This window comes from Rosa rugosa, chromosome 2 (genome assembly GCF_958449725.1).
Source record: "Rosa rugosa chromosome 2, drRosRugo1.1, whole genome shotgun sequence".
NCBI classification, from domain to species: Eukaryota; Viridiplantae; Streptophyta; class Magnoliopsida; order Rosales; family Rosaceae; genus Rosa; species Rosa rugosa.
Window position 1 is genome coordinate 63,986,431 of NC_084821.1, and position 27,932 is coordinate 64,014,362.

Sequence of the window (27,932 nt, forward strand, 5' to 3'; positions counted from 1 at the left end):
CTTGTCAACAATTCAAGACAAACAAAAGTATATATAATTCAACCAGAATTCAAGAGCAGACAATTGATCATTCAGAGATTTTCAACCAATTCCAAACATCAAAAATTCAAGATCAATCATGCTAAAGTAAATTTCATCTGGTCCCCATGTACTCTAACCTAGGTGCATGCCAGGAATGCTTCTAGTGTTTCAGATGCTCAATCAAGAATCATATATACATAAAAAATTATTGAAAACGGGAACTAACCCGGTGTTCCTGCTGCTCTGCTGTACAATTAATCGAATTAAGATAAACATTTACAGCAATATGCAAAGGCATATCAAACTTGTATCTCACAGCAACTTAGTCAAAAATGCGGAAATTACAGGATCAATTTGATTTCTCTAGAACCCTAATTCCCAATTCTGGGAAAACTGAAGAGCACGACCAGTACGTTAGAAAGACAATGGTCAATAAAGATCTTGATTTTAAGCATATATGTTAATTGTGTGTATGTGAGCTTTGGGCCCGCATGTTGGGTTTGTTGCTGGAAACAAGACTTATATTTTAATAAGTTAATTAGTGCCCTTATTTTATTATATTATGTTTAGGAAGAACACGTGCAAAACCCAACATGCAAAACAGTATTGGTTTATGAAATATGCAATAAGCTCTGATACCAATTGAAAGTCCAAAACTGAAAACTAATACAATTGCATATAAACACAAACACATGTATTGCGCTCACATACACAGATGCATATATAATTATAGAGAAATAATTATGCAGATCTTTAGAACAAGATGTATACCTGCTGGAACTGATGAAGCCATCTTAAATACAGATCTTCTGTACTTCTCTTTGTTTGCTATCTATCTATGGGGCAAGAACTGAATAGCTCGTATCAAAGAGGGTACAGGGACCTAGTATTTATAGTGAAAACATCCTAATACAATGCCCTCCCATAAAGGATAATTGTAATCACAATAATGTCTGTAATCACTATGAAATATGTATTCCGACATCTTAGTGCTTGATTCAAGCTATTTAGGTTTCCCAATATATTCATTTGATTCATATAATAAATATATTTAACAGGAAATATGAATTACTTAATATCTCTAATTACTTGCTCTATTAGTAACAGTAATTGTTGTGCTAAATATAAGCTTGTAATTGTTCAATATCAACTTACATGGTGTGCTACTTCTTTCAGCAAAAATATCTACAAATTGCCTCTCCCTCAATCCTCATTGAAATTACAGTATAAAAATACTTCTAGTTGCTCTAGTACCCGGGCTACTTACTTATGGGGCAAGTCAGACGATACAGGGCATTTTGTGGAGAACTACTAATGTGCTGATAGAACCCTTAATAAGTGGCTTGCTCTTGATGAATGCAGGACTTTTGGATTTGTTAACTATGATGTAGGATTGTAGGGCTTTGCCTTCCTCTCCTGGTACTGGGCCAAATAATAACGTGGAACCACCCTCCACCCCGGATATGCAGACCCGCAAGTTTTGAAGGAAAATCCTAGAAAACATAAAGGAGGTCGGAGACCGAAACAAAATTCTGATAGAATAAATTATGATAGTAATTGCCTAGATGCCTAGACCCATGACTGTCCTAATCGAATGTGAATCAAAATTTGAAAAGAATGATAATGATCAACTCAATGGATGATAATAATAATAATAAAAAAACGTTTCACATACATGAAAATAGACCGTTAGACATTCAATTAAAAAATCGAAATTTATTTGGAATAAAAGTTATCACTTCTCATTACTCAAAGAAGTTAAATCTAAATCTAATACGTTTGAACGGTATGTAATATATTGATAGGCTACGCACGTTGTGTATTGCAGAACAACTTATTCAATCGACATAATGAACATATATAAACTATTGATCTGTATACAAGGGAATATGGATGGATGTATATACGTTTACATGCACCAATGCACATCGCAAAGATCGAGAGCCATACCATTCCCATTCCATTCCATGCATATATATGGAGTGCACGCTACGAAAACAGATCTCAACCCAACCCATGCACCAAAAATTGGGGCTCCAATGCAAATTCACATGCCTTTCTTCCTATTTTCCGGCTCCACAATTAGTCAATCACACTGATCAGAGAAGTTTACCAATGCATTGACTTTTTTGACTTCAAAACTCATTTAAGAAACATATATATACCCAAATCTACGTACTGATCCATACGTGATACATCTCATAGCAACTGATATATATTAATTAAATGACTCGGAATGACATGAAAGGAAAAACCGAGAGAAACTCTATCTGATGATTTTTATTCTTTCATAGTATAGTTTTACTATATATATCTACCACTGGTTATTATAATCGTCTATTACATGACTAATCAAGAAAATGGTGTTTACAATTCTCATGCCACCTTTCCGATGAAACAAAAACAAAACAAAAAGATGGCCCGGAAAAGATCGGTCGAGTTAAACAAAACCCACCAAGAAACTCATATATAAAGAAAGTACAAAACTAACAGATCAGCGATCACAAAAAGTAATCCATTACCGCATGAACAAATCGGTGATCTAGGGTTTAGCTAGGTCGCAGAAGACGACGACGGCGTTGGGGTTTCCGTTGTGGCAAGGCGACGAGCCAGAAGGAGGGACGAAGCCCTTTGGAAGCATGACGGAGAAAGGCCCATTGTTCTTGAACTTCTTGGTCGGATTCTTGTTTCTCTTTCCCGCCCGTTTCTTGTGGTTCTTGGTTAATCGGCGTTGTTGGCGGTCGAGGAGAAACGGCGTCGTGTTCTTGACGTAGAACACTTGGTACTGGGTGGTAGTGGTGGCGGTGTAGGAGGAGGAGGAACGGGTTTGATCGTCGGGTAATGAAGAAGAAGTGGGGAAGGCGAAGAAGAAGAGGAAGGTGCAGAAGAAGAGGATGAAGTACTTGAGGAAAGTACCCATGAGAGAGAGAGAGAGAGAGAGAGAGAGAGAGAGAGAGAGTGGTTTTGGTTTCTGGTGTAGAGAGTGTTATAGTCTTGAGGAAATTTCCAGAGGAGGGAGAGTCAGCTTAAGCTTAGATAGCTAGGGATTAATTAAGGTGATTATTCCGCGGGTTAGGGATTGAAATCTCTTTTGCGGGCCCGGGTTAAATTTTAGAAATTCGCGGAAGCCCAATGGATAGAGTCCTGGTTAGTGGGCTAGCAAAGCTTTAGAGGGGTATTTTAGTTTTAGGGGATTTTTCCATTAAGCACCTTTTAAGAATTGTGGCAATACTCGTTTAATAATTAAAAAAATGACTTGTTGGTGCTAACACACTGTATATGTAAGGTCACGACTTTGAACTTTACTGGTATCAGAAATGTTGGGATTTTAGGGTGATTTGAAAAAACAACCATTGATTCCCTCCACAAGAAATTGAATCCAAAAGTATTTTAACTCTTTGCAAGAGTCCAACTTTATATTAAACAGCATCACAACAAAAGTACTAATAGGTTAACAGTTCTAATAAGTTCTCTCATCCAAAAAAAAAAAAGATTTTGTTTTTTTTGATTTTGTATACATTTATGACTACCTTTACAAGTAGATTGTACTTTATTGCTTTATCACGATCTATTCTACTGTAACTTAGAGTTTACGATTTAAAAGAACAGGCGGTGAGTTTCCAGAGTGAGTTAGACTCTCCGTTTTCAGGTTTGAGGCTCTGTTTTCGGGCTTGAGGTTTGGATATGGTTCTCTATATTGTCTACCTTAAATGAGCTAATATCATCTAATCACTTATAAAAAAAAAATTAAAAATTAAAAAAAAAAATCCTTTAGATCAAATCATCATCACTTATTTTATGAATTTTCTTAAAATGAACCAACTTGTCTTCTAAAAAGCTCGTGGACAGTGGACTTACTAGTTAGTTGCTGTATTAGTCAAACTCTCTTCCGTGTCTCTCACAAAAGTCAATACTTAAACAAATAACGTGCACAGGCTCCCCTACGACGCCGTATCGTTGCTCAAAAACCAAAAGCCTTCTCAGTCTTCAGGTCCCTTCCCTCAACTCCAACGTCGCCATTCCCCAATCCTCCTCCCTTCACAGTCTTCCCGCGAATCCAATTCCGCCGCCCGAACCCGAAATCGAAACCGTTTCGATCACTTAGCCGGGAATCTGACCGGAATCTCTCTCAGATTCCGATCCGAGCCAGAGACGGAGCTCCGTCTCAGCAGTGACCCCGGCGTGCGGCGATCGGATCGCCGATCATGTCGTCGAAGACTCTTCCTTACTCCAACAAAGATATCCACTACGACAACGCCAAGTTCCGCCAACGCTCCGTCTTCAAGGTCCTCCTCCATTTTACACTCAGATCTCTCTCATTTTGTTTCTGATCACTTTGATTGATTAGTCATCCCAATTCTGCAAATTTCATTGAGTTTCTTGTTTATTCATATAGCTGAATTTGAATTTTTGCTCATATTTGTTCTGATATCGATTTCATATGGATTGGAAATCAACTCTCAACAATTTGAACTTGATAATCTGAAGCATCAAAAGTATGAATTAGACGCCAAATTATAAACCAAAATCAATAATTGACCTAAATTATTCTTCCTTCACATGAATTTTTTTTTACCTGTTTGGATGTAGTAACTTGATTTGGCATTGTTATCTGTATTGAATTTCTGTATGTTGCTGACCAGGTGATAAATCAGACCTTACTCACCAGTAACGTAAAGCATCATTGTACGAGTTGTAGTACAGGAAAGTTTCTAGTGTTGCTAATGATATTTGGTATAGCGTGTCTTCTGCTGACACATACAAGTTCCCCCGGTTCTGTTTCGAACGGTTTAGTGAATGGTAGTGGGAATGGTACATATGAGCACAATATAAGCGGTGGCATTAGGTTTCCAAATCTTTTCAGACGAGCACCGAGGCTTCCTCCTCAACTAACGCCTGACCAAATAGGAGGTGGCGGCAAACTTGGACCAAATTGGGTAGATAGGCAAGAAAATGTGAAGAAAGCTTTTATTCATGCATGGTCCGGGTATAAAAGGTATGCAATGGGTTTTGATGAGTTGAAGCCCTTAAGCAAGCAGGGAGTTGATGGGTTAGGAGGTCTTGGTGCAACTGTTGTGGATGCCCTTGATACTGCCATGATAATGGGTGTTGATGAAGTTGTTTCTGAAGCAGGCTTATGGATTGAGAAGCACCTTTCGAATAGGATTAGTGAGAAAGGCCAAGTTAATTTATTTGAAACAACAATACGTGTTTTGGGTGGTCTGTTAAGTGCATATCATCTCAGTTCTGTGAACCAAGGGACAAACTCAACACATACAGGACCTGAGCCGGCTGTTTATCTAGAAACTGCTAAGAACTTGGCCGATCGTCTGCTATCTGGTTTTACTTCAAGTCCAACTGCTATTCCCTATGGTGATGTTGTTCTTCGTGATCCTTCAGCACATCCAGCTCCGGATGGTCTTAGCAGTACTTCAGAAGTTTCTACCTTACAGCTTGAGTTCAACTATCTCAGTTCCGTTTCTGGTGATCCAAAATACACTGTGGCAGCTATGAAGGTCTTAGAACACATGAAGACTCTACCAAAGGTGGAAGGGCTGGTTCCTATATTTATAAAGTATGTGCCTTACCATTATTCTTTTCTTCTTAGTTCTTGCTTATAAGCTGAGCTTCTTATTGATATTTTCCTTGTATTGAGGAATGTCATTATGACAATAAAGGTTAAAGCAGATTATTTCCATTGTACTTTGAATGATGACTATTTGATTATCTGCATTATTTTCCAGTGTCATGTATGGTTTACAAAAACTTACATATATAGTTGGGTCTTACTAAAAAAAAAAAAAATATAGGTTTCGTACAAAATACTGTTGGCTGAGTAAAGGTGGAGGAGCTGTACCTCTAACTCTCATTTTCAAGAAACTCTATTGTTCAACTAGTGGCTGTACCCTTAGATGGAATTTTTTGGCTGTTCATTTAGATACACTTGATAACTTCAGTAAAAGAACTATCTAAATTATCTGTTGTCTTTTCTTTTGTATTTTTGTGATCTGTGGTCAATGTGTTTATTCTTTTTGAGGAGGGTGCTGAAAGGTTCTCATTATTGGCTTGGTTTCTCTTCTTTCTTGGATATAAATATTGGTTGATATCTAAATTTTTACTCAGTTCCAGAATTAAACTTGCTACCTGTATTATGTATTTATTATCTATTTAATGTTGTCTTCATACTGCATGCAGCCCCAACACTGGTGAATTTAGTGGAGAAAATATAAGACTGGGATCTCGTGGCGACAGCTACTATGAATACCTACTGAAAGTTTGGCTTCAGAAGGGACCAAATCGAGAAAGTAATTTGACATATCTCTATGATATGTATGAGGAAGCAATGAAAGGTGTTAGGCATCGTCTTGTTAGGAAATCAATACCAAATGGATTGGTTTTTGTAGGGGAATTGCCTTATGGATCTGATGGTGATTTTAGTCCAAAAATGGATCATCTGGTATGCAGTACTCATCCAACTCTTTGGCATTGTGACAGCTTATAAGTTTCTAGTCTATGCTGTGGTTCCTTTAAGTTTCCTAAAGTGGAGAAGCAAAAGGTTGTCTAATTGGACACCAGATCAGAGATAAATGTCATTACCTGTGTCTAGAATGATGATCAAGCATGATGATCAAGCTCATCCTTTCTCTTTTGGAAAATGGTTCATACTTCATAATATGACACTTTGTATTGCCTTTTTCAGGTATGTTTCTTGGCTGGTACTCTTGCACTTGGTGCCACCAAAGGCATTACCAAGGAAAAAGCAATGAGAGATAATTTGCTAAATTTTGAAGATCTTGAAAATTTGAAACTTGCAGAAGATCTGGCTAAAACATGCTTTGAGATGTATTCAGTAACCTCTACTGGTCTTGCTCCAGAAATTGCTTACTTTCATACAGAGGTTAGTTTTGTATTTTGTTATTTACATGTGTTGTTTAGGAATTCCACCACCAGATATGTATGGGCACCGAAATTGTTATTAAACTAATAGCTTTTAAGCATTTTGATTTTTGAATTGCTATGTTTTATGGGGCCTTAAATTCTTCTCCAATTGAAGCAGGAATTTTCTGATGGAGGTCTTGATGGCGGTAACAAGAGTTCAAAATATTTGAATGACATAATCATCAAACGTGCGGATCGACATAATCTCTTGCGTCCTGAAACTGTTGAATCATTGTTTGTCTTGTACCGTATTACAGAAGATCCAAAGTATGCTCTTTCTTTCTTTCTATTGCATTCGTTTCTTGTATACCCTGAGATGCACATGTAGAGACACTCGCACAGAGAGATGATAAGTTATATCCTCTTTGTTATCTCTCACTTATATACTTGCACATTACAGATATCGTGAATGGGGTTGGCAGATTTTTGAAGCATTTGAGAAATATACAAGGATTGATACTGGTGGATACAGTTCTTTGGATGATGTAACTAAAATTCCTCCTCATACAAGAGACAAGATGGAGACGTTTTTTTTGGGAGAGACTCTAAAGTATCTGTACTTGCTGTTTGGAGATACTTCTCTTGTTCCTTTGGATAAATATGTTTTTAACACTGAAGCTCATCCTATTCCAATTGAAGGAACTACCAAGAGGGTGTAACACTTTGCAGTATACAGTATCATTTAAGAAGAAATCATGTATGGACAGATCATATGATAGCAGGTGTAAACAGTAAACTCTAGTTGAGGTTTTAGAGGCGGCTTTAGTTGTTTCTCTTCTCGCGTCATTCACTGGTGATTCAATATGCGTTCTTCTGCATTACCGTCAAAAGCCTAAAGAAGGAGAATCTTCCTGGACGTCGCTACACTTGTGGAGCAAAATATAATGACAATTTCTTGCTATTTTACGAATTTTGATTATTAGATGAAGGGTGTTTTACCCATTGAAAGTTAAAGTGCCATATTTTGTAAGCGACTTCTTTTCTCCAGTAGTATTACTGGCTTTTGAGAACCCCAATGTTGGTTGGTCGCATCAAAACTTATGTTAATTCTTATTAAATGTTGCCTAAGAGTTACAAGTTACCTTACACATCTTTGAACAACATTAGGTCACATCAGAGTACAAATTTTGACAATCATTATGAAGAAGAAACAGATGATCACCATCTCTAACGACACTCATGTCTTCTATTTCTGCATTCTCTGCATTCACGACTTTTATAGGTCTGTAGCCTCCAAACTTCTCACCTGCAATGTCACAAAGTCTGAGGTCAAAACTATGCTGATCCTGTTAAAATGTTTGTTTTCTCCTTTAAACTTTGACTTCACTTTGTTTAATTTTTTTAGTTTGTCATGAACTTATAAATTCATGATTGCAATTATCAGGTTTGTCTGAAAGTGATGTTTCTGAGGTTAAACAAAGAAAGCTTACTAGCAACTCTGAGCAGCTCGTCTATGGAATCAGGTAGAATTATTAATTTCGCAAGCTGCCTTTCCGACACACTTTCACTTTTAGAATGCATGTGGATAGTTACTCTCTTGCTGTATGATCTGATCCTTTGTTCTCTGTCACTTGCAGGGCTAGACGGGCACTGATATGACTTCATGGCTACCTTTCTCAAGTGAGAAAGAATATGTTGGTGGTCTTCCTGTGTTTTACAAATTCCTTCACAATTGCTGGTGCTTCCAGATGCTTCTGGCTCAATGAACTCTATTCTATGTTCATCCATTTCTCTTCTATTTTCATAACTTAATAAGAGGTCATGTATGTCCTTGTCTCCTTGCTGTTGTGCTAGACCCTTTGGCATCCATCCTTTAGCTTCCGGTTTGTTGACATCTGCTCCTCCTTCAACCACAATTTTTACCTTTTCCAGATGGCCCTGGCAAACAGCAGCTTGAATTTCAGTTTGGCCATTCTCACCTGTCATTTGAGCTTTGCCTATTTCACTCTTCTTCCTCGCCTGCGAAGCTGTAAAGCAATTGTTCCTTGCTTCCTGCATTGCTGCATCTTCATGTGAGCTATCTTTGCATCCTCCTCCAGGACAATTGTCAAGCATTAAGCCTGGATTTGTATGTGGATATTCAAAGCCTGAGCCATCTTCCCCTTTCAGTTTCTGTAAATGCAGTACAGATTGTCAGTCTTTGAAAAACAAGGGTGATCTGCATGTAGCTGAACTTTTTTGTTTATGATAATTGTTTCAGTACCATAAAAATGTTGTTCATGATAATCTGCTCGTCTTCCTTATTTGTTTGTATAGTGGTCATCAGTGAATTTCTGCGGAGTCGTAATATTTGGGAAAGTTCAGTTGTCCGAACTGTGTAAGGCTGTGGCCTCTGACATAATACTCCAATTTCACCCAAAGTATCCCCAGAATTTGCCTTTCCTACAACCTGTGTGGAGCATTTACAGTCAGATATTACCTCGAATTTTCTAGTGATCCGACTATAATACATGCATATAACTGTGACTTACTTGCTCTTGCCCATCAATATTGGATATTAAAACTACTCCACCTGAGACCAGTATGTAAAGATCCGTTGGGGCCTCATTTTGCAGAATGACTTCTTCTTTGGGTGGAAAGTACTCGGCATCTATTTCTGATACCTTTGTGAAAACAATAAATGGTTTTAGCTGCTTGTGAGAAATTTGAATGATAATGTGAACTGAAGGTACGTTACTGACTTGAAAAGAGAAGACAATGTGATGCTTTACCAATTGGAAAAGGAAGTCATATGAAACTCCTTGGAAGATATCGACTTTTTGAATAATGGGGAAGAAGAGACGGTGAGCAATGCTTGAACGAAGCGCTTTGGGGAGATCATTCAAGGTCTCTTGCTGCTTCAACCCTTCTGTCCTGAACTTGAGGCATATGTGTGACAACATTTGGTCCTGTATTCTTGGCGGCAAGTCATTTCTTGCTGCAAATTCTGAAGCAGCTCGCACCGTGTCCCTCTATTAACACCAAAACCAAGCTTCTTGCATTAATACTTTCTTCTGAGGAACAAAAATAGGAACTTTTCTGTTTCAATTTGAGTATTATGAAGAGCTAGTAGAGCTGAGTATATATCCTCATATAATTAATATTTGAGATGGCTATTCTGTATTTGAATTGTGACTGTCAAAATGTGGGGTAGAGAAGACATGACATATAAAGGAAGCTAGCCTTTCAAGTCTTAGGCAGGTGCTATATGCTATGTGGACCGTTTATTTTGATTGCGACTGGAAATTTATTCTGGTCCATTTAGTTTGAGCTATAGAAGAACCAAGTACTTACAAAGTTTCTGGTTCTGCTGGTCGAATGAACCACAAGGTTTGTCATGTTTCCGATGAGGTAAGCTGTCAATCCCAAATTGAACAGCATGTAGAAAATATCGAACAGCATCTCCCTTGGGTTCTCAGCATGCAAGTCTCCATAGCCAGTGGTTGTGAGTGTTGTGATAGACCAGTACATTGCAGTGACATATCTGTTCCAAAGACTATCCTCTTTGAAATTTGGGTACACTGCACCGATCCATGTTTGTTTTGAATCGGGGTATCTGTCTGCTATCAGATAGTAAAAGCAACCAGCACAATGTACTGCGAAAAGGGTCACCTGAAATTTGACAGAACTTATATGGTGAGATTTCAAAGTGACAAGATATAGATGATGTCTAAAAGGACAAGAAGATACAAGGTATGTGGATTTTTAGGGACTTACAGAAATGAGCTTTGTGCACCGAGTCCAGAAGTAATTGAATCGAATGTCCTTCTCAAGTCTGAAGGGAAAGCAAAGCTGCTAGTAAGTATTCTGTATTCTGAAACTTCCAACAGTTGGAAATTTTGAAGAAAGAAAGACATATTGGTCAGGGATTACTGATATTGGACCTTGCAAACAGGGAGCTCACTCGTCTGAGGCGCCAGAGCCGGAGCATGTTCAGTACTTTAAAGCCAAGTTTGCTGCCATGATTTGTAAACAAGAGGCTAATAATAGGCTGGAATGGGGCAGTGGAACACACATCGAAAATAAACCAGGTTGATATGTACCTGTATGTTGTATGCAAGAAAAATGAGTTTTTTCTTCTAGAGTTACTATATTGTTGTATCTGCAGAATGAAGTTACCATAAAGGCTGTAAGGCTTACACACCTCGTTGCAATTTGCTTGGGATTGTCAACAAGAAGATAAGACTGGCTGTCGAGATATGCAACAAAGAAAGTGAGGAAGATGTCAATGGCAAAGAAACCGTTGACAATGTTGTCGATGACAAAAAGAGCATCTTGCTTGTATGTCAAGAATGCAAACTCGAATGGGCAAATCCAGGCGGAGTAAATGACGAGAACAATGAGTAACATCTCCCAAGCCCTGAAAATGAAGTGAAGTTATGGCAATGATCATCACTATAAGTAAGTAACATTATGTAGAAGTAGGGAAGTGCTGTGGCAATGATGATCACCTATAACGAGGATTGTAAGGCGATATAATGTATTTTCGGAGCTTGGTTGATTGGTTGATTCTGGCTCCAAGAGATGGCAATAGATCACTAGAGAAGAAGCTGCTCTGAGCAACACTATCTATTTGGTATTCATCAATACAAAACCTCCTGAAGAAATTCTTTGTGCCGGAAACTGACATCTTTGAGTTTCTGAATTGATCTTCAGAAGAACTACAGTAAAGGGATGTAAGATTTTTTCTTGGTTGGTTTAGTGTACTAAGAAGGGGGTATTAATAGAATGCCAACTGGCTTCGGTGAGCACACGGTTTAGGAGTCCTTAATCTTCTGTACCTTTTTCGTATCACGCTTGTGACTTCGAAAAGAATATGCTGGAAGCTTAACTATGCAGGACTATAGTGGGTGGTTACGGATGGGAAAGAAGTAGTAAAAAAGTAGAAAGGAGACTTTCTATCTTGTTTAAGCAAGAAAGGTAAGAAAGAAGGGGGGAATGGACACGGGAAGAACAAGTTGCGCGAGCACAAAGAGTGGCAGACATGCGCAGCTTAATTTCTGTAATGCAGCTGCAGACAAGTTCTTCAGTACTGGAAGAGAGCAATAAACTGAAGATGGTAATGGCACATTTCTGGTTCAGTAAAGTTGGGGTGGTGGGAGATCCATTATTGAAATCCATGTGGAGTAGTAGTTGTGCAACAGGTATGGCCAAAACTACAGCAGACTCATGAGCAAGGGAGACATAAGACTTCATTTGGGTTTAAGCAAAACATCGGTTTTGGTTGTGTATTTTCATTTCATTTCATTTCAAAATGTGAGACACGGACCTGAGGATGATCTTGGTGAAGTTCAATATATGGACGCCACGTGGACCAGTAGGAGGCTGTTTTAGAGGTGATGACACTGCAAAATCCCTCCAAACAAAAATATAGCTCCAGCTTTTTATTATTAACTCATCCATTATATCAGCTCCCTTCAATCTTCATCACCTTCCTGATATAAAGAGGCTAAGAGAGCTTGACTGCTGAGGTTGTTTTTATATGGAAACTCAATCAGAGCCATAAAACTATGAAATGGATTGGTGCCATATATACATATTTGATGTATCCCAACTCTATCTTACTCTCTTTTCCAATTTGCTTTTGACCCGTCTGTACGTACTTTGCAGCTGCTAGCACAACACGGTTTTCATTTCACCGACTACTCCTTTAACTTGTGGCTTTCCTTTGCATATGCACAGCTTGTTAATGTTTCTGGATCAATCATGACCCCGAAAAGGGTTTTACTAATAACCGATGTCAAAATTACTAATGGTTTTTCGAGTTAGAACCCCATGATTAAATTTCCATCGTATATATAATGCAGAGATTTGCTGGCTCCATGAAATCTAAGTGCTAAACATTCGAGTCCCCCCCCCCCCAGATGCCCAACGTTGCATATGGGATGTTGGTTTTGTTTTTATTCAGGGAAGACATGACTGGTTGTCAACAACAACAGACTTTAGGGTTAAAGAGACAACCTATTTATGCATTTGTCTTCAAGATAATCATAATTATCTCCCTGATTAATTAAGAAGCTGCATATAATATATAAGTGGTGAGTATTGTTTTAATTAATTAGTCATTGTCTTTGAATTAAGGAATTAATGATGATGTGATTATTGGCAATTCTGATTGAGGAGCTAAGCTAGGTTTGAACTTTGAAGCAGCCCATTATTCAGGAGTACTGAGATGGCACGTGATCCACGTGCGTGTTTTGGGTGTTGAATCGTTCTCAACTTCTCATTATGCAGAAACCCTACCACTCTTACAAAATTGTTAATTTGTTAGGGGATTAGTAATGTTCCCATAGGACCTCCTTGTTTCTGGGGAGCCCGAATGACAATGACTATGCAATGCACCTTTGTATCTTTCTTTCCCTCTCACACAAGAAAAAGGTGGATATTGGGTCTTGAATGTTGTGAAGAAAATAATAGCAATTATTAAAGTAAACCCTAATATGTTGGGTTTACTTGATAATCATGTCCAACCTACTTCAATAGTTTTCACCAGTCACAAAAATGACTAATATAAGAATTGGTGTAAATTAAATTCTGGTATCATGTTATTTCTAAGGTTTAAACTTCTAAGCAATGATTAAATATTTTATATTATGTAAATTTAATTGAAAGAAATAAATACATATAAGAAGATGATGGGAATCTAATTATCTAATATGATATCAGAGCTAACTATCGTTCGAAAAATATTATTGATCGGTAACTTCGTCCTCTCATTCTCACTTATTGTTTAAATTAGGGTTATGCAGCTAATTAACATTTGGTATTAGTGCATGTGAACTTCTTAATAAGAAGAGAAATTGAATGGCCACCAATTAATGATTTTAACTTGATTGATCATGTGACCTTGATAAACAAAAATGTACTTTTTTGCAACCACACATGCTTCGTGGACAATATATAGGTCATATGTATTGATATGTCTTATAGAGCTGAAAAATGAAGAAAACTCAGAAAGCAAAAGGAGATGAGAAAGAAGTTGGTTCTCGTGATGGTTGGGAGGCCACGGGCAGTGGCCAAAATTTTGGGCAAATTAGGGTGGTCCTTGATTTAGGTAAAATGATGGCTCATGATGAGATTGCTATACATACTTGACGTTTCTCCATCAACATGCTTTTATGGGGTCCTTAACTGCGTATAAAAGCCCTCCTTGAAAACAAGGGTTATTGAACTTTCCAGCATTATGCCCAATTTAGGCTTATGCCTGCCTAAAATTCTGACACAGAAAGGATTGATACATAGAAAACATGTATTCTTTCCTTAGCAAAAGGGTGTCAGTCCATTAAATAAAATAAAACTTGTATTCTTGAGCAATTTTCACAAAGCATGCAGTTAATTTAATGATCGAAATTATTATTTTCTAAGGCTTTTCTTCAACAATGTCCTTTAATCAGAAATCCTTAGCCATTTAATTACTGGTAATTTCATTCCACTTTTATCCATATTGGTAACGAAACAGGTTTTGACACGACTAACTTATTGCAAGGCTGATAGCCGAACGAAAAAAGACGTAATTCAAGTATGAAACTACATTACTATTTAGTCTATTTGTGTAGTCGTAAAACGTACTGATATGTGCAAAAGTAAAAAGTCCGCTCCACAGCTCGCCTACTAACTGGGAATCAGATGTCGACCACGAAAATCCATGAAAGAGTCGTCCAATACATTGTACGTATAGTCAATTTTTTAGATTTCGTTGATTGTCTAATACGATAAATAAGTTATCCGCATGCAAGTTGAACTGACTGATCGACTAATTAGGATTAATTAATAGTACACCAATGCAGATCATGACTATAAAGTTTGGCCGACTGAATATGACATTGATTCATAAAATATTTAATTTAATTTGTCACTCTTAAATGTTGGATCACCCTAAATAAAGTTTTTGGCTATATACTGAAGTGGCTGTGTTTCGACCATAATCATTTAGCAGCCAATATATATCATCATCATCTACGTCAAAGGAAAATCTAAAGATCTTCAAAGTTCAATTTAGGAAGATCATGGACCTCATGGCATGGTTATGATTGTACGTAGCCTTCAACTATGGTCCACGTTGACTAGAACGCCGATAACGATTATAACAAATTAGCTAGCTCACCTACCAAAGGTTTGGAACATCTAAAACACATTAAGTTGCGAAAGTATAAGTGCATGCTAATTATGTAAGGTTAACCTAACTATCTACCAATATACATGTTTATCAACCCATTTTCTAACCTCTAAACTTGAAATCAGTGATCTCTTAAGATAGAATTTGAGCTTTCGTTGCAAAAGATCTTACGGTTTGAAACCTCCTAGCTAGAGTCCTAGTCATGCAATGGATGATATAAGCACACGAAAAAGGGTGTTAGCTATCAACTAAGTTCGACGTACGTATGTAGGTATGTATGTTGGATTATGAGAGTTTGTTCGTAGCTAGTAGCATCTAAACGTAGCAACCTGTGAAAATGATGCAGAATATGTTCCCCACCACAAAGTGATTGGCCAGCTCTCGATCCATTAACTTAAAAGAGGACCGCCGGGGACCAAAGAAGGACAGATCGATCCATCCCCTACATTGCCGTGAAGCAATATTGCATATTAGTTTAATGATATATATGTTGATGCTTCTACGTACCCGGCCTAATTGTCAGTCATCTGAATCTCATGGTAGCAGTGGACTGAGAAGGCATATTTTTCATGGTCCACAACTAGATTTGCTATTGCCATTGAGATCGATCGAGTTTGCAGTTATCAACTTATCCTTCTACTAAGATAAGAGTAGGAGATCACAACATTATAGATGTTAACTAATTGCAGAATTTATAGCAGAATGAATGATTCCAAATATGGATAGATGAGAATGTCAATTAGTAGTAGGAGAATTGGGTTTTGAGGTTGATATTCACAAATTAAAGGGATTGTTTTTGGGATACAGATGGAGAGATGGAATTGGTTTTGAGCCCGAAACATTCCCAATGAAAAGGAAAATTGGGCTTTCTTTGACTTAGAAATTCCATACATGCTTTGCTTATATATGCTTTTGGTAGCTAATCTAATGAATTGACATTTTGTTTATGGAGTAAGCTTAGCTTAGCTAGTTAGTTTGCCAACATGTTTACATACAATACAAAACAATCATCTTTGGTATCTTATTATTCTCATATATATCTCAGCTAGCTAGATCACCCAATCTTTGGCTATAAGGAATTGAGAAAGTTGAATGGTCTCTCTCGCTACTGCAAGAGCCAAATTTAGCATTACATATATGTGGTCCATTTACTTATTTTAATATGCACTTTTAAGTTTTGCACTTGCCACAATAGGGACCATACACATGTGCATATATATAGAAAGATACATCCGTAATATATAGATAGTGTATGTAGCTATAGATAAATAATAATATACAGAGATGGATTCAAGAATTTTTTTTATTTCAGTGAGACAATAAAGAGTTATGTATTTTAGTTTGTCTTGCATATTCAGTTAATTTTGTTTAAATTTTAATCTCCTTGAGACAGATAATTTATTAAACAGTACTTTATCTCTCTTGGCACTCTTTTTAATTTCTCAATATCCACCTCCATTGATCACGTTAATTTCTTGCCTTAAACTATATAAGGTCATCCACCTCTTGTCACTCGCTGTATAATCCTATCATCGAAACAAAGATAGAGCAAGGGTTTCCATGTACTCACTATCTATATATATTGGGTATGAATGAATTTCAAGAGATAAATTAATTATAACATTATTGCATTATATTTTTCCACTAGCAACTACTAGCCTGGCCCTCCATAAACAAGAGAAGTGAAATAATATCAGTGATTGACTATATGTGCACATTACTTATTCAAACAATACAATCATCTTGTCAAGTGTTGTTTGGTCGAACTAGATACACTAAGCTAGCTATAGTTATCTAATCTAATCTCATCTCGTCAACCAGTAACGTCAAACGTACTGATGATATCAATCGCATTAACTTATTCTCCAGCTGCCTCCAGTCATGTTCTCCAGGGGATATATTTAGTTTTTTTTTTCATTAAGTTCAATATATATCTCTACAATTAAAAGAAGAATTTTCCACCTAAGAAAAAAATTTACAATTAAAGGAAGAATATAGAAGTATATATTGTGTCTAATGTTGCATAAAAGCCGGGTCGACAATACTAGATTTAATTATATCAATATGAACGAGCTCATGCATTCAAATTTTGTTTTTATCTTTTTCGTTCTGCTGGGTTTAGGTCATTCGCAATTTATAGTACTTCGATATCCTACGTACCACTGAATACTGATAACCTCCTTCACCCCGCCACAAGTGACTATACGAGTGATTGATATCATGAAAAAAGTGAAATATGAGTAGCATTTCCCACTCGATCAAGTACTCAAGTGAGTCATCAGATTGATTTAAAGTGGCTTTAATCACTCATGTTTGGAATGTGGTTAGAGGAAGATTTAGTTTTAGTAGTTACAAAGAACCCTCACCAAGTACAACCCTCACTAAAAGCAGTGCTCCATTAATGGATGATCTGCTATCTGCAGCATGCACTAAGCTTACAAAAAGATCTCATTTCTGGATCAGTACTACTACTACTACTACCCCAATACACACTAGCTCCATTGTTAGTGGCCCTTCCCTCTCATTCATATGCATCTACAAATCTGTCATATCTAGCTTTATGTATAGCCATCATTCAGTCACTTGACTCACTTCTGTTTGTTTTCATGTATGAAATTACAGCTTCCCTTCCCTTTACACTTCCTTGTACGGTCGGAGCATAAATATATATATATATAGCACCCAGTGGTAGTGGGTTTCCATCGTTTTCTACAACAATTACCAATTTACCATTGCATGCATTTCCACTGTCACTGATTTTTTAAGCATGCGTGCCGTCCGTACGTTTGGTGATGGTGGCTTGGTGGTCTCTTACCCTAGTCGAGCTAGCATATATATATTAAATAATGTTATTGCCACGTTTAGGAAGTTAAATTGCACTCCTCTCAATTCTTTGCATGCACTTCTTATCGCAGTATTTGGAAACGATAAAACATCGACTTCTGAGTGTTGAATGAATAACTTTAAGATTAATTTCAATTTACCTACTCCAACTTTAAATCAATCTTCATGTTAGTCCATATTCTCCTAATTTCATCAAGACTACCGCTGTGCTCTTAATTTTAATCAGTCGTGTCCAATTCTCGAAGCTCTATCCAAATCTTCCGTCAAGTGATGACGTGGCAAGAGATAGAATTGCAAAATTCCTATACTACCCCTTGTCAAACCTAAATGAGAAAAAAAAAAAAAGTAATCTTTTCAATTTCCTCAGTTCCTCACTGACATCTTCCTTTGCGTTCTTGCCGACTCCTTGTCCTGGTTGCCACCCGTACCCGGCGAGCAAAGCCGCACCGAATCCCTCCACCTGATTCTCATCAGGCTCCTCCATCCCCCTAATCTCCGGCAGCACCTTCAATTCCTGTGTCAATTTATGAAGCACCATCTCCTTAGATTTGGGTCTCTGCTGGAGATTGAAGCTGTATGGAATCTTGGAATCGGAGCCGTCTACATAGAGCGACTCAGCCAGGAATTTGAGGTTGTTCATGGTCTTCTTGCCGGGCTGCCATTCGTTTGGGATGGGAGAGATCAAGATTTGGAGGTAAGAGATGTAGAACAGCACATCTCAGCCGTGCGCGGTGCCAGTGACCTTGACGTAATGCTTGTCCTCGGCAGCGGAGATCAGATTCAAGGTTTTCATGAGGAGAAGCGCCACCATGAGGATGTGGATCCGGTGGGTGGAGAGCTTGTTGGTGTAGCAGATATAGATCCAGAACCCTAGGAAGGTGAGATAGGCGATGGAGAAGACGGAGAAGAGAGAAGGGGGGTGGGTGAATCAGGAGGAGAGGTAGTCACGTGAGCCATCAGGGTCGAGATTTTAGACCTCGGTGCGGACGTCCATGGTGACGGTGGTCTCGGGGGCGCAATTGGAGAAGAAGAGGTTGTACTCGTTGGGGGCAAAGACGGGATAAGACTGGTTGAAGGTGGAGCGGGGCGGAGGAGAGAGGGAGCGGAAGTTGAAGAGGTGGGTGATGTAGTGGGAGTCCAAGACGCAGAGCTAAGGGTTCTGCTGGATCTCGATGAGGACCTGGAGGAGGGACTCTCGGAGAGAAGGAAGAAGTCGAGGTGGGAGGGGTCGATGTCGGCGACCTTGGGCATAAGGAAGAGTTTTTTTTATGGATTAAATTCAGTTTACCCCCCTGAACTTTGGGCCTAAAATCAAACTGATCCTTAAACTTTTTTTTAATCAGACTGATCATTGTACTCTCAAACAACATCACCCGAGTCCAAATTTTGAATCCGGGTCCAAAAATGACGTCACTTGCTGAGTTGGAGCCGACATGTGGGCCCACACTTCAAATTTTTAAACCCTAAAGGAGGGCAGAATGGACATTCTCACAAAAAAAAAAAGATTTAAAAAAAAAATCATCCAATTCTGTTTCCTACTTCTTCTTCTGCTTGTTCTTCCGAACCCATCAAACCCAGGTTCTTCTTCTTCTTCTTTCGAACCCATCAACACCCAAACTCAAACCCAATTGCTATCAAATTCAAATCCAAAAACCAAACTCAAATCCAGTTGCATGCTATCAAATTCAAATCCACTATCTCCGATCTCACCCTTGATGGCCATGAGCAGAGAAGGAGAGGATGGAGGAGAGAGAAGGCAAGGAGAGAGAGAGGGAGCCGAAGAAGAAGAAGCGGGCTTGGTGGCCCAGGTCTCCGACGCTGTGACCTGGCTCAGGAAGTTGGTGATGATGTCCAACGCGGGTCAGATTGGTGAGAGCTCCGGTGCAGACGGGGTGTCTTCAGTGGGATCGAAGGAGGACGATGAGAGTATCGACTCTTACAGAAAATGAGGGTACCATGCTGGAATTTTGAGAAGGAGAAGAAATCAGAGGAGGACCTCTAGCTTCTAGACCTCTAGCTTCTAGGAAGTTGATTTGGATCAGCGGAGAGCGGAGGTGGAGACGGGGTTGGGAAACCCTCTCTCTGTGTCCTCCCCCCACCCCCCCCCCCCCCCCTCAGTGGCGAAACCCTCTTCCCCACCTTCACCATCAACGCGTCCTCCACTGACAACCCCACTTTCATCAAATCTTCAATCTTTTGCTTATTCAAGCCTCTTCTGATAACCCCACTGACATGATTGAAGAAAAACCCAGAGGATCCATGAGAATTTTCCGACTGCGGGTGTAGAGGAGAGAGACGGAGAGGAGGAGGGCGGAGATCACGGCGCAGATGTAGACGCCGTAACGGGGGCGGTAGGGCCACTGGGAACGAATGCTTCTGTTTCATCGGAAGTGGGCAGAGAGTAGAGAGAGTGAGAGATTCAGGGGAGTGAGGAAGAAAGTAGATTCTGGATTTATTGGAATGGGAAGTGAATAACTTCACATATGAAATTACAGTTTATTCCAGACGGAGCTTAGATTCAAATTTTCAGGTAGATCGAACCGAAATCCATTCGAGATAGAAACAGAAAGCAAAGAAGATCCAGATACAGTGCACAGTGCACACAACAAAGAGAGTAGAGAGAGAAAAAATTAGAAATTATATTAAATTGAAATGTCCATTTTGCCCTCTTTCAGGGTTTAAAAAGCTGAAGTGTGGGCCCCCATGTCGGCTCCAACTCAGCAAGTGACGTCGTTTTTTTACCCAAATTCAAAATTTGGACTCGGGTGATGTTATTTGAGAGTACAAGGACCAGTCTGATTAAAAAAAAATTTTAAGACCAGTCTGATTTTAGGCCCAAAGTTTAGGGGGGTAAACTAAATTTTTTCCTTTTTTTATTTATATAGGTTTAACAAGGGGTAGTATAGGAATTTTGCAATTTTGTCTCTTGCCACGTCATCACTTGAAGAAAGATTTGGACGGAGTTTCGAGAATTGGACACGGTTGATTAAAATTGAGAGCACAGGGTAATCTTGATGAAATTAGAAGAATAGGGACTAACATAAAGATTGGCCTAAAGTTGAAGTAGGTAAACTGAAATTAATCCATAACTTTAAGTGTCAATAAAAACAATCATTCTCGCAACTATCTAGTGATGCGGCAAAGCTTGTGGGAAATAAATACTTTAAGTTACTCCTGATTCAAACAAAAGAAAAAAAAATGAAACACACATTATGACATGCATCATTTGGTACACAAATTTAGAATTCTCGACAGCACTCATTGCAATTCTAAGGTGATAGATATAAAGTCGAACCACCACATCTCGATCGATAAGAATAACAAATAAGAACTCCAAAGTTTGAGTGATGGTGGTAGTAGTCGAACCATGTGAAAATTTTGTCAAATAGTTCATATCAACTCCCTGCATATTCTTCAATATGCAATCGTGGAAACATAATGGGAGACTCAGCAGCAACAAAAGCTGAACCAGTAGTGCTTGAGCACCAACCTTGAAAATATTACAAAGATAATATAGCAGTAGCACAACCCCAACTCCCCAAGTATATATATATATATATATATATATATATATATATATATATATATATATATATATATTTAAGAGTGTATATTTTGTACTATGATAATAATAAGAAAATTAGAAAAAAAAAACCCAAAAAATGAAGCTCCTATTAAGAAAAACCTATTTCTATATTTTCTTTTAATCTACACCCATTCACATAATTAAACATTCCTTATAGGTTTTAAGTCTATAATTAAGTTTTTTCACGTTTTTTTAGTTTGACTATTTTACCCTTCTGATTGAATAAGGAAAATATTCCTCAAATATAGCTGTTTTTTTTTTTTAATTTAAATATGGCATCAGTTATAAACACAAATTAGAATTTAATACAATCAATAAGGAAATTTTCCCTTATTTAAAAACAATTAATTGCTTTAATTATTGTATATCTCTCTATATATTTGCCATTTTTTAGTAGATATGTTTGTGTAGATATTCATATTATTTGATGTCTCAACGTGATTAATCGCCTTAACTATAGTATATAACTGATGCCATATCTTAGGAGATATGTTTGTGTAGATATTCCTTATTTAAAAAGATTAATTGCCTTAATTATTGTATATCTCTTCCTTTCAGATTTGATCTATATATTTGCTATTTTTTAGTAGATATGTTTGTGTAAATATTCCTATTAGATTTCGTAGATTTCTCAACGTGATTAAACATCCTTTTGTGGAGATATTTCTATTATTAGATAGCACCTAAACTCTAGGTGGGAGTATTCTTTAGCCATCAAGAACTTGTAGAATCTATTGAGAAACAATAAGAGGAAAAAAGAAACATGCAATCAAGAATTTGTAGAGTCTATTATACCTCTTCGTCAGGAAGACACACACCTATTAAATAGGTAGCAAACACAATGCTCATCAACCGTGCCAATCGGATTAAAGAGATATGCAGTTGAACAAAGGCAACCCACCAACCTCTGATTGTGCGATCCATTTATATCACAATCACAATTTGAATCAAAAACATAATCGCATGATTGTGGAGAAGGTCGCACCTAAACTCTAGGTGGGAGTATTCTTTAGCCATCAAGAACTTGTAGAATCTATTGAGAAACAATAAGAGGAAAAAGAAACATGCAATCAAGAACTTGTAGAGTCTATTATACCTATTCAATAGCATAAACCTTGAAAAATCACAAAACAAATACCTCTTCGTCAGGAAGACACACATCTATTGAATAGGTAGCAAACACAATGCTCATCAACCACGCCAATCGGATTAAAGGGATATGCAGTTGAACAAAGGCAACCTACCAACCTCTGATTGTACGATCCATTTATATCACAATCATAATTTGAAATCAAAAACATAATCGCATGATTGTGGAGATATTGATACCGGCTTTGAATGTAGAGATTCGGCTTTTGAATGTGGAGATTACATAACCTCCAACCCAGAGGAGAGTTTTCAATTGTTGGAATCAAGGGTTGAGTAATTCCGGGCAACGTCTATGGGCAGCCGTTTCATGACTTCCATCGGCAGCAAGACTAGATTTTAATATTAATCCTATTTAATAGGTGAATGGAGAATTTGATAGTGGCAGTTTTAGTAATTCTTAACAACATTGGGTTTTAATATTTATCATATTTAATAGATTTTTTTATTTTGAATAAACCTAATTAATTGATTTAGGTGTATATTAAAACACTCTTATATATGAGTTTATTTTAAAAATGGTGTGTGAATTTGGGTGTAGAATCAAATTTCCCTAATAATAATACAAGCTAAACCCCCTCCTTACATAAAAAGCACGTGCCATTGTTTGGTGGAGACAGCCCGAGTATTATTGAAAGAGCTAGAAATTTCTTTGAGGAAGATAAACTATATTATTATACTGAGGTTTTACTCATTCTGCACCACAACCCACAACGGCCACAATCCCCACATCGTGTTTTGAAACCAGGAGGCATATCAAATCTCAAAACATCCAACAGGGGTAACATGAAATGTTACAAGGAGAAGAAACCCTATCAACATCACAAAGAGAATGTTTTGAAAGATCAATGGTTCAACTTTGATATTTGCCCTAACATGGGTAGTCTTATTTTACATGAAATTTGATGTTGATATTTTAAGGGTTGCAATTCATTTGCAAAGCACTAATTAAGAGTACTACTTTGGAGACGCACAAGGTTTAAAGAGTTATGTATTACCGACATTCGCAACCTTTCATGCATTTGAATAAGTGGGTTTGACCATCTTAAAATTGGATGTCTTCAAATCACTAAATCCGGCAAATGGATGTCTTCAAATCACTAAATCCGGCGAGTCTCGTTTCATTCGCAGAATGATGTCTTTTGAAAACAGAAAAGCAAACCCAACTGAAAAGAAAATCAAATTTTCTCCTTCTCTGGTCCCTTCATCGTGCTAAGGCTGTGAAGCAAAAAAAACAAACTCATGCTCATACTTCCGATGCAAGAAACAATTAATTGGTTTGTTTTACAAAAGGAATGGCACAAACATTTAGTGCATTCCCTTTCAGCATATATCTTTCATGACAAGACTCCAACCCAGAGAGAATTTAGAAACCTACAACTCCCGGGGTGAGTCCTCTTCACATATCGCGGATCTTGTCTGCTTGAATCATAAAATGGGGACAGAGATGACAAGCCCTGATACTTCATATGAAATTTTTGAGGAATAGAAACGCTCAAATGTTCATTACCAAAAGAAGACTTCACAAAAACTCCACAACGTCATGTAGCAATACCATAAAGAAGTTGAATAATGCTATCTTGTTTTACATGTAAGCAAATACATATTGCAGGATAGAACTATTTTGGACTAATTTCTGCTTACTACCCTATACTCTCAAGGGTTCATCAGTTCAGTCCCTGCACTTCTAATTTAATCAGAAAAGTCATTGCACTCTCCAATTTCATCAAATCGATCTAATCTGTCACCACTTCGTCAATTTTCGGGGAAAATTTCCGAACTACCCATCTGCATTCACAACACTGACGGGTCGGCGGGCTACCTAGCAATGGGTAGTTTGAAAATTTTCCCTGTGAGAAGATCCCACGTCAGCATTTTAACAACGAAAATTGACGAAATAGTGACAGATTGGATCGATTTGATGAAATTGAAGAGTGCAAGGATTTTTCTGATAAATTAGAAGTGCAGGGACTGAACTGATGAACCTTTGAAAGTACAAGGTAGTAAGCAGAATTTAATCCAACTATTTTGTTGGAATTGGAAATGACCCTAATGGAGAATAGACAAATTCATTTTCATAGCAAATGTTTGGACCTTTCAAGAACCCTCACTTTATATTGATAAAACAAGAGTGAAACAGAAAACCCTTCTAAAGTTACAACTTACAAACAATACAAACCAAAAGGATACATGAATTTCCCAACAAAACCATTTACAACTACAGTACAAGTACATAACTGATACCGACGGGCAACCGGAGCTTTAAACAAACAGGAACAAAAGAGACTAATATCCTACAACAACTAGAGTGAATGGTAGTTGGGACTTTAAACAAACTAGAACAAAAAAGAAACTACGTTCAAGCATCGACAGGAACATATAGAAAATATTACTGCTCACAAAATGACACAACACTAAACAAGGTTATGCCTTTGCTTTTCCAGCCTGGAGAGATTGAATCCTCTGTTGTACTTTAAAAATCTGCAAGAAAACATAAGCAATTTAAGTAATTAATACTGAAATATATGTCTATGTTGGTTAAAACATGTATAATGTTGTGGCTATAGTTTTTAATAGTACATGCTTTTATGTTTTAGCCACTAAATATTGATGGTTTAGTGTCCAGATACCATTAGCACAAATTATAACAAGCAACCTAATCTTCTGTTTTATACTAGATACTCGATTGTCCTTGTCATGACGGTATGACTTACAATACACAGCATGAGTAAAACCATGCATACAGGTCTTATAAATTTAGCATCAGTATCTAATAAATTCACCACACTTGATCAAAATGTCACACCATATGAACAACTATAGTATATTATAAATGATCATTTGAGATGTACATAACGAGGAAGGACACATACCGCTTCTTTCTTGCTATTTTGCTTCTCTTCCATATCTTGAAGAGTAGCATCCAGCCGCTTCCTGTTTTACAGAATTATACAGAACTTCACAATCAAACATATGCAAAAAGTAAAATTGAATGCTATAATGCTGACAAAGACAGTGGTGGCAACTGATAAGAGAATAATCATGCTCTACAAAGGTAAAGAAGAAACTTTACATGGCTTTCTAGCACTGTAAAGGACAGGAATTAGTTCTGACAACATCTAATGGTCTATACTGATACCAACAAGTTTTTACAAAAGAAAATATATTAATGCATAGTCAATTCCAAACCAGGAAATGTATCAGAGAGCTGGTATACGATCCATCCAATAACTCCCTTGAAACAAGGTGTCTTGCTTATGGCCCAAAAAAGGAAGAAGATAAGCTGAAGCAGAGGATGAATCTTTAATGAACCAAGATTGAGAATGCTAAGCACAGAATCCACAGCTTCAGAGAACGTAAAAAAAAAAACTGCTTTTAATTGGATTTTGCTGTTTAACCATTGTCTCCTCATTTGGGGGCTTATCCCAAAAATAGGTTTCAGTAGATATATCTTAGGCCCACAATTATAAATGAAGGCAATAGGCACAGGACTAGATTGAACATACTCTTACAAAATAACGGTTCACCAAAAGCATGGATATTACTTATAACTCATCCCGATAACTTTGTAAGAACTCTGAATATCCGTATCAACATTCTTTAAATTCAATGCTATTACAAAAGAACAGTGCCTTAAGGATGGGGTTCATGAGAACACAGTTCAACATTTTTCATTCTGTTATTACATCCCAGTCATCTGGTAGAATAAATTTACCCTTGGGAAATTTTGTTTGTCAATGGCTTTGGGATTTAAACTATATCTCATACGTCAGACATTTGATCATGGGAATATGGGAAACATATGCAACTTCAAAGAAAAAAGGAATTAGGTTGGTTGCATTTAAGAATCTAACTTTATAGCATCAAGATCAACACAAAGAGTGAATAAAGAATCCACAGCCAGAAAATAAGAAACGAAATTGAAGATCTCTCTAAAACTAAGAGAAGAAGGAAAACTCAAGAACAAATGAACATTACTTCACAGCAGCTGGCATGTCCAACATGATAGACAAAAGTGAGAAATACCTAAATTCAAGAGAAACATAACGCTGATTAAAATGCACTTGACTTAATGTATATTAGTTAGAATTTCAAATGTCCAAATTTATCAATTCGTGTAAATGTCTATAAATTCAAATTTCCAGAGACAAAACTACATTTATATGGATAGTGCGAGACTCTGTAACATATGCACTTCCTAAATACTTTCCACATTACCGACCATGAAAATTCATACCGATGAGCTAAAAGTGCTGCAAACATCGCAACTACACCGGAAAATAGAAGCAAACACAAAACGAAATGGGAAACAGAAACATACAGTTCCGCGGAAATGTACTCAATTCTCTTGCGCACATTGGCCCTGGCCTCTGCCAAATCCTGCTTCACGAGAACCGGACCGATCAATTTGAACACATTGGCATCTTCGCTCAGCAGATCCAATTCCTGCAAACACAAACAATCCCATCACGAATTGATCAAACAGTAAATCACTAACCAATCACGGAAACTATGAAGTCTACACGAAACCTCATTTTCTTGCAATCAAATGAGAATTCATATATATCAGACTTCAGTTCAAAAAAAAAAAAAAAAATAATCGAATGAAACAGAGTGAGGGAGAGAAAGCGAGACCTTAAGGACGAGCTCGTTCTCGCCGAGCTGAATGGTGTACTTCTTTCTCACTTGATGATTCTTTGAAATGTCTGAAACAGAGCCATGAAATTGTTAGGGTTTTTCAGGTGATGAAGTAGAAGCGAATAGAAAGAGTGATATGTATGACTTGCCCTTTTGGATTTTGCTGAGATCGTTAGCTTTGGCTTCCAATTCGCGCTGAAGCTCTCGTTGAGCTGACGACGACCCCATTGATTTTGCTTCTTCTTCTTCAGCTTTAGGTCTCTGTCTCGCTTAAACCTTTTGCTTCCGTCTTTCTAAGACGTTGGGCTTTATTCAGTTACAACGGGCCTTGGGCCTGTGTTTGCGTGTGTTCTTGTTCTTCTTTGTTTTTTTTTTTTTTTGAGGGCAACAGAAGACTAATACATTGATGGTAAATCATACGACCTCACTCGGTCAAGCATGAAGGGTACAGAACACCCCTCATATTACAATGCAAGCTCACGAAGAGTACTAAATCCAAAAGAAATCCAAACTTCAACAAAACTAAAATCCTAAAGGAATTGCGGAAAAAGAAAATGCAGAATTTAAAAACTCCATAATCCTACACTACCCTAAAATGGAACCAATGTCTTGAACATCTTGACGCCTAAGACCCTTTTGGTGTACGTTGCAACATTCAACACA

At 37.6% G+C, this 27,932-nt stretch overlaps 4 protein-coding genes across 4 annotated transcripts; 1 reads left to right on the top strand and 3 right to left on the bottom strand.

Annotated features, from left to right (window-relative positions):
* Nucleotides 1–2,563: 2,563 nt before the first annotated feature.
* On the bottom strand, nt 2,564–2,941 carry LOC133731269 (uncharacterized). Its single transcript, XM_062158685.1, has one exon. It carries the CDS (start codon nt 2,939–2,941, stop codon nt 2,564–2,566), a length of 378 nt encoding a protein of 125 aa, XP_062014669.1.
* Nucleotides 2,942–3,946: 1,005 nt separating this feature from the next.
* On the top strand, nt 3,947–8,041 carry LOC133729270 (mannosyl-oligosaccharide 1,2-alpha-mannosidase MNS3). The gene is made up of 6 exons (XM_062156769.1): nt 3,947–4,307; nt 4,665–5,596; nt 6,217–6,478; nt 6,722–6,919; nt 7,079–7,227; nt 7,361–8,041. The coding sequence occupies exons 1-6, from the start codon at nt 4,227–4,229 to the stop codon at nt 7,617–7,619; spliced, it is 1,881 nt and encodes a 626-aa protein (XP_062012753.1). The 5' UTR covers nt 3,947–4,226; the 3' UTR covers nt 7,620–8,041.
* Nucleotides 7,979–12,652, bottom strand: LOC133729269 (potassium channel KAT3-like). The gene is made up of 10 exons (XM_062156768.1): nt 11,391–12,652; nt 11,084–11,299; nt 10,824–10,982; nt 10,657–10,714; nt 10,234–10,551; nt 9,672–9,911; nt 9,432–9,563; nt 9,164–9,349; nt 8,391–9,072; nt 7,979–8,206 (listed from the first exon to the last, which is right to left on the bottom strand). The coding sequence occupies exons 1-10, from the start codon at nt 11,567–11,569 to the stop codon at nt 8,064–8,066; spliced, it is 2,313 nt and encodes a 770-aa protein (XP_062012752.1). The 5' UTR covers nt 11,570–12,652; the 3' UTR covers nt 7,979–8,063.
* A 12,066-nt stretch (nt 12,653–24,718) lies between these two features.
* Nucleotides 24,719–27,574, bottom strand: LOC133732997 (prefoldin subunit 6). The gene is made up of 5 exons (XM_062160593.1): nt 27,419–27,574; nt 27,267–27,337; nt 26,953–27,077; nt 25,505–25,565; nt 24,719–25,112 (listed from the first exon to the last, which is right to left on the bottom strand). The coding sequence occupies exons 1-5, from the start codon at nt 27,495–27,497 to the stop codon at nt 25,056–25,058; spliced, it is 393 nt and encodes a 130-aa protein (XP_062016577.1). The 5' UTR covers nt 27,498–27,574; the 3' UTR covers nt 24,719–25,055.
* Between the last annotated feature and the right edge of the window lie 358 nt (nt 27,575–27,932).

Coding starts and splice junctions, on each gene's coding strand:
- LOC133731269 (XM_062158685.1), bottom strand. CDS start 2,941: ATGGGTACTTTCCTCAAGTACTTCATCCTCTTCTTCTGCACCTTCCTC.
- LOC133729269 (XM_062156768.1), bottom strand. CDS start 11,569: ATGTCAGTTTCCGGCACAAAGAATTTCTTCAGGAGGTTTTGTATTGAT. Junction 10,983..11,083: donor CCCAAGCAAATTGCAACGAG/GTGTGTAAGCCT, acceptor TACAACATACAG/GTACATATCAACCTGGTTTA. Junction 9,350..9,431: donor ATATTGATGGGCAAGAGCAA/GTAAGTCACAGT, acceptor TGCTCCACACAG/GTTGTAGGAAAGGCAAATTC.
- LOC133729270 (XM_062156769.1), top strand. CDS start 4,227: ATGTCGTCGAAGACTCTTCCTTACTCCAACAAAGATATCCACTACGAC. Junction 4,308..4,664: donor GCCAACGCTCCGTCTTCAAG/GTCCTCCTCCAT, acceptor GTTGCTGACCAG/GTGATAAATCAGACCTTACT. Junction 7,228..7,360: donor CGTATTACAGAAGATCCAAA/GTATGCTCTTTC, acceptor TGCACATTACAG/ATATCGTGAATGGGGTTGGC.
- LOC133732997 (XM_062160593.1), bottom strand. CDS start 27,497: ATGGGGTCGTCGTCAGCTCAACGAGAGCTTCAGCGCGAATTGGAAGCC. Junction 27,078..27,266: donor AGAACGAGCTCGTCCTTAAG/GTCTCGCTTTCT, acceptor TTGTGTTTGCAG/GAATTGGATCTGCTGAGCGA. Junction 25,113..25,504: donor AAAATAGCAAGAAAGAAGCG/GTATGTGTCCTT, acceptor GTTTTCTTGCAG/ATTTTTAAAGTACAACAGAG.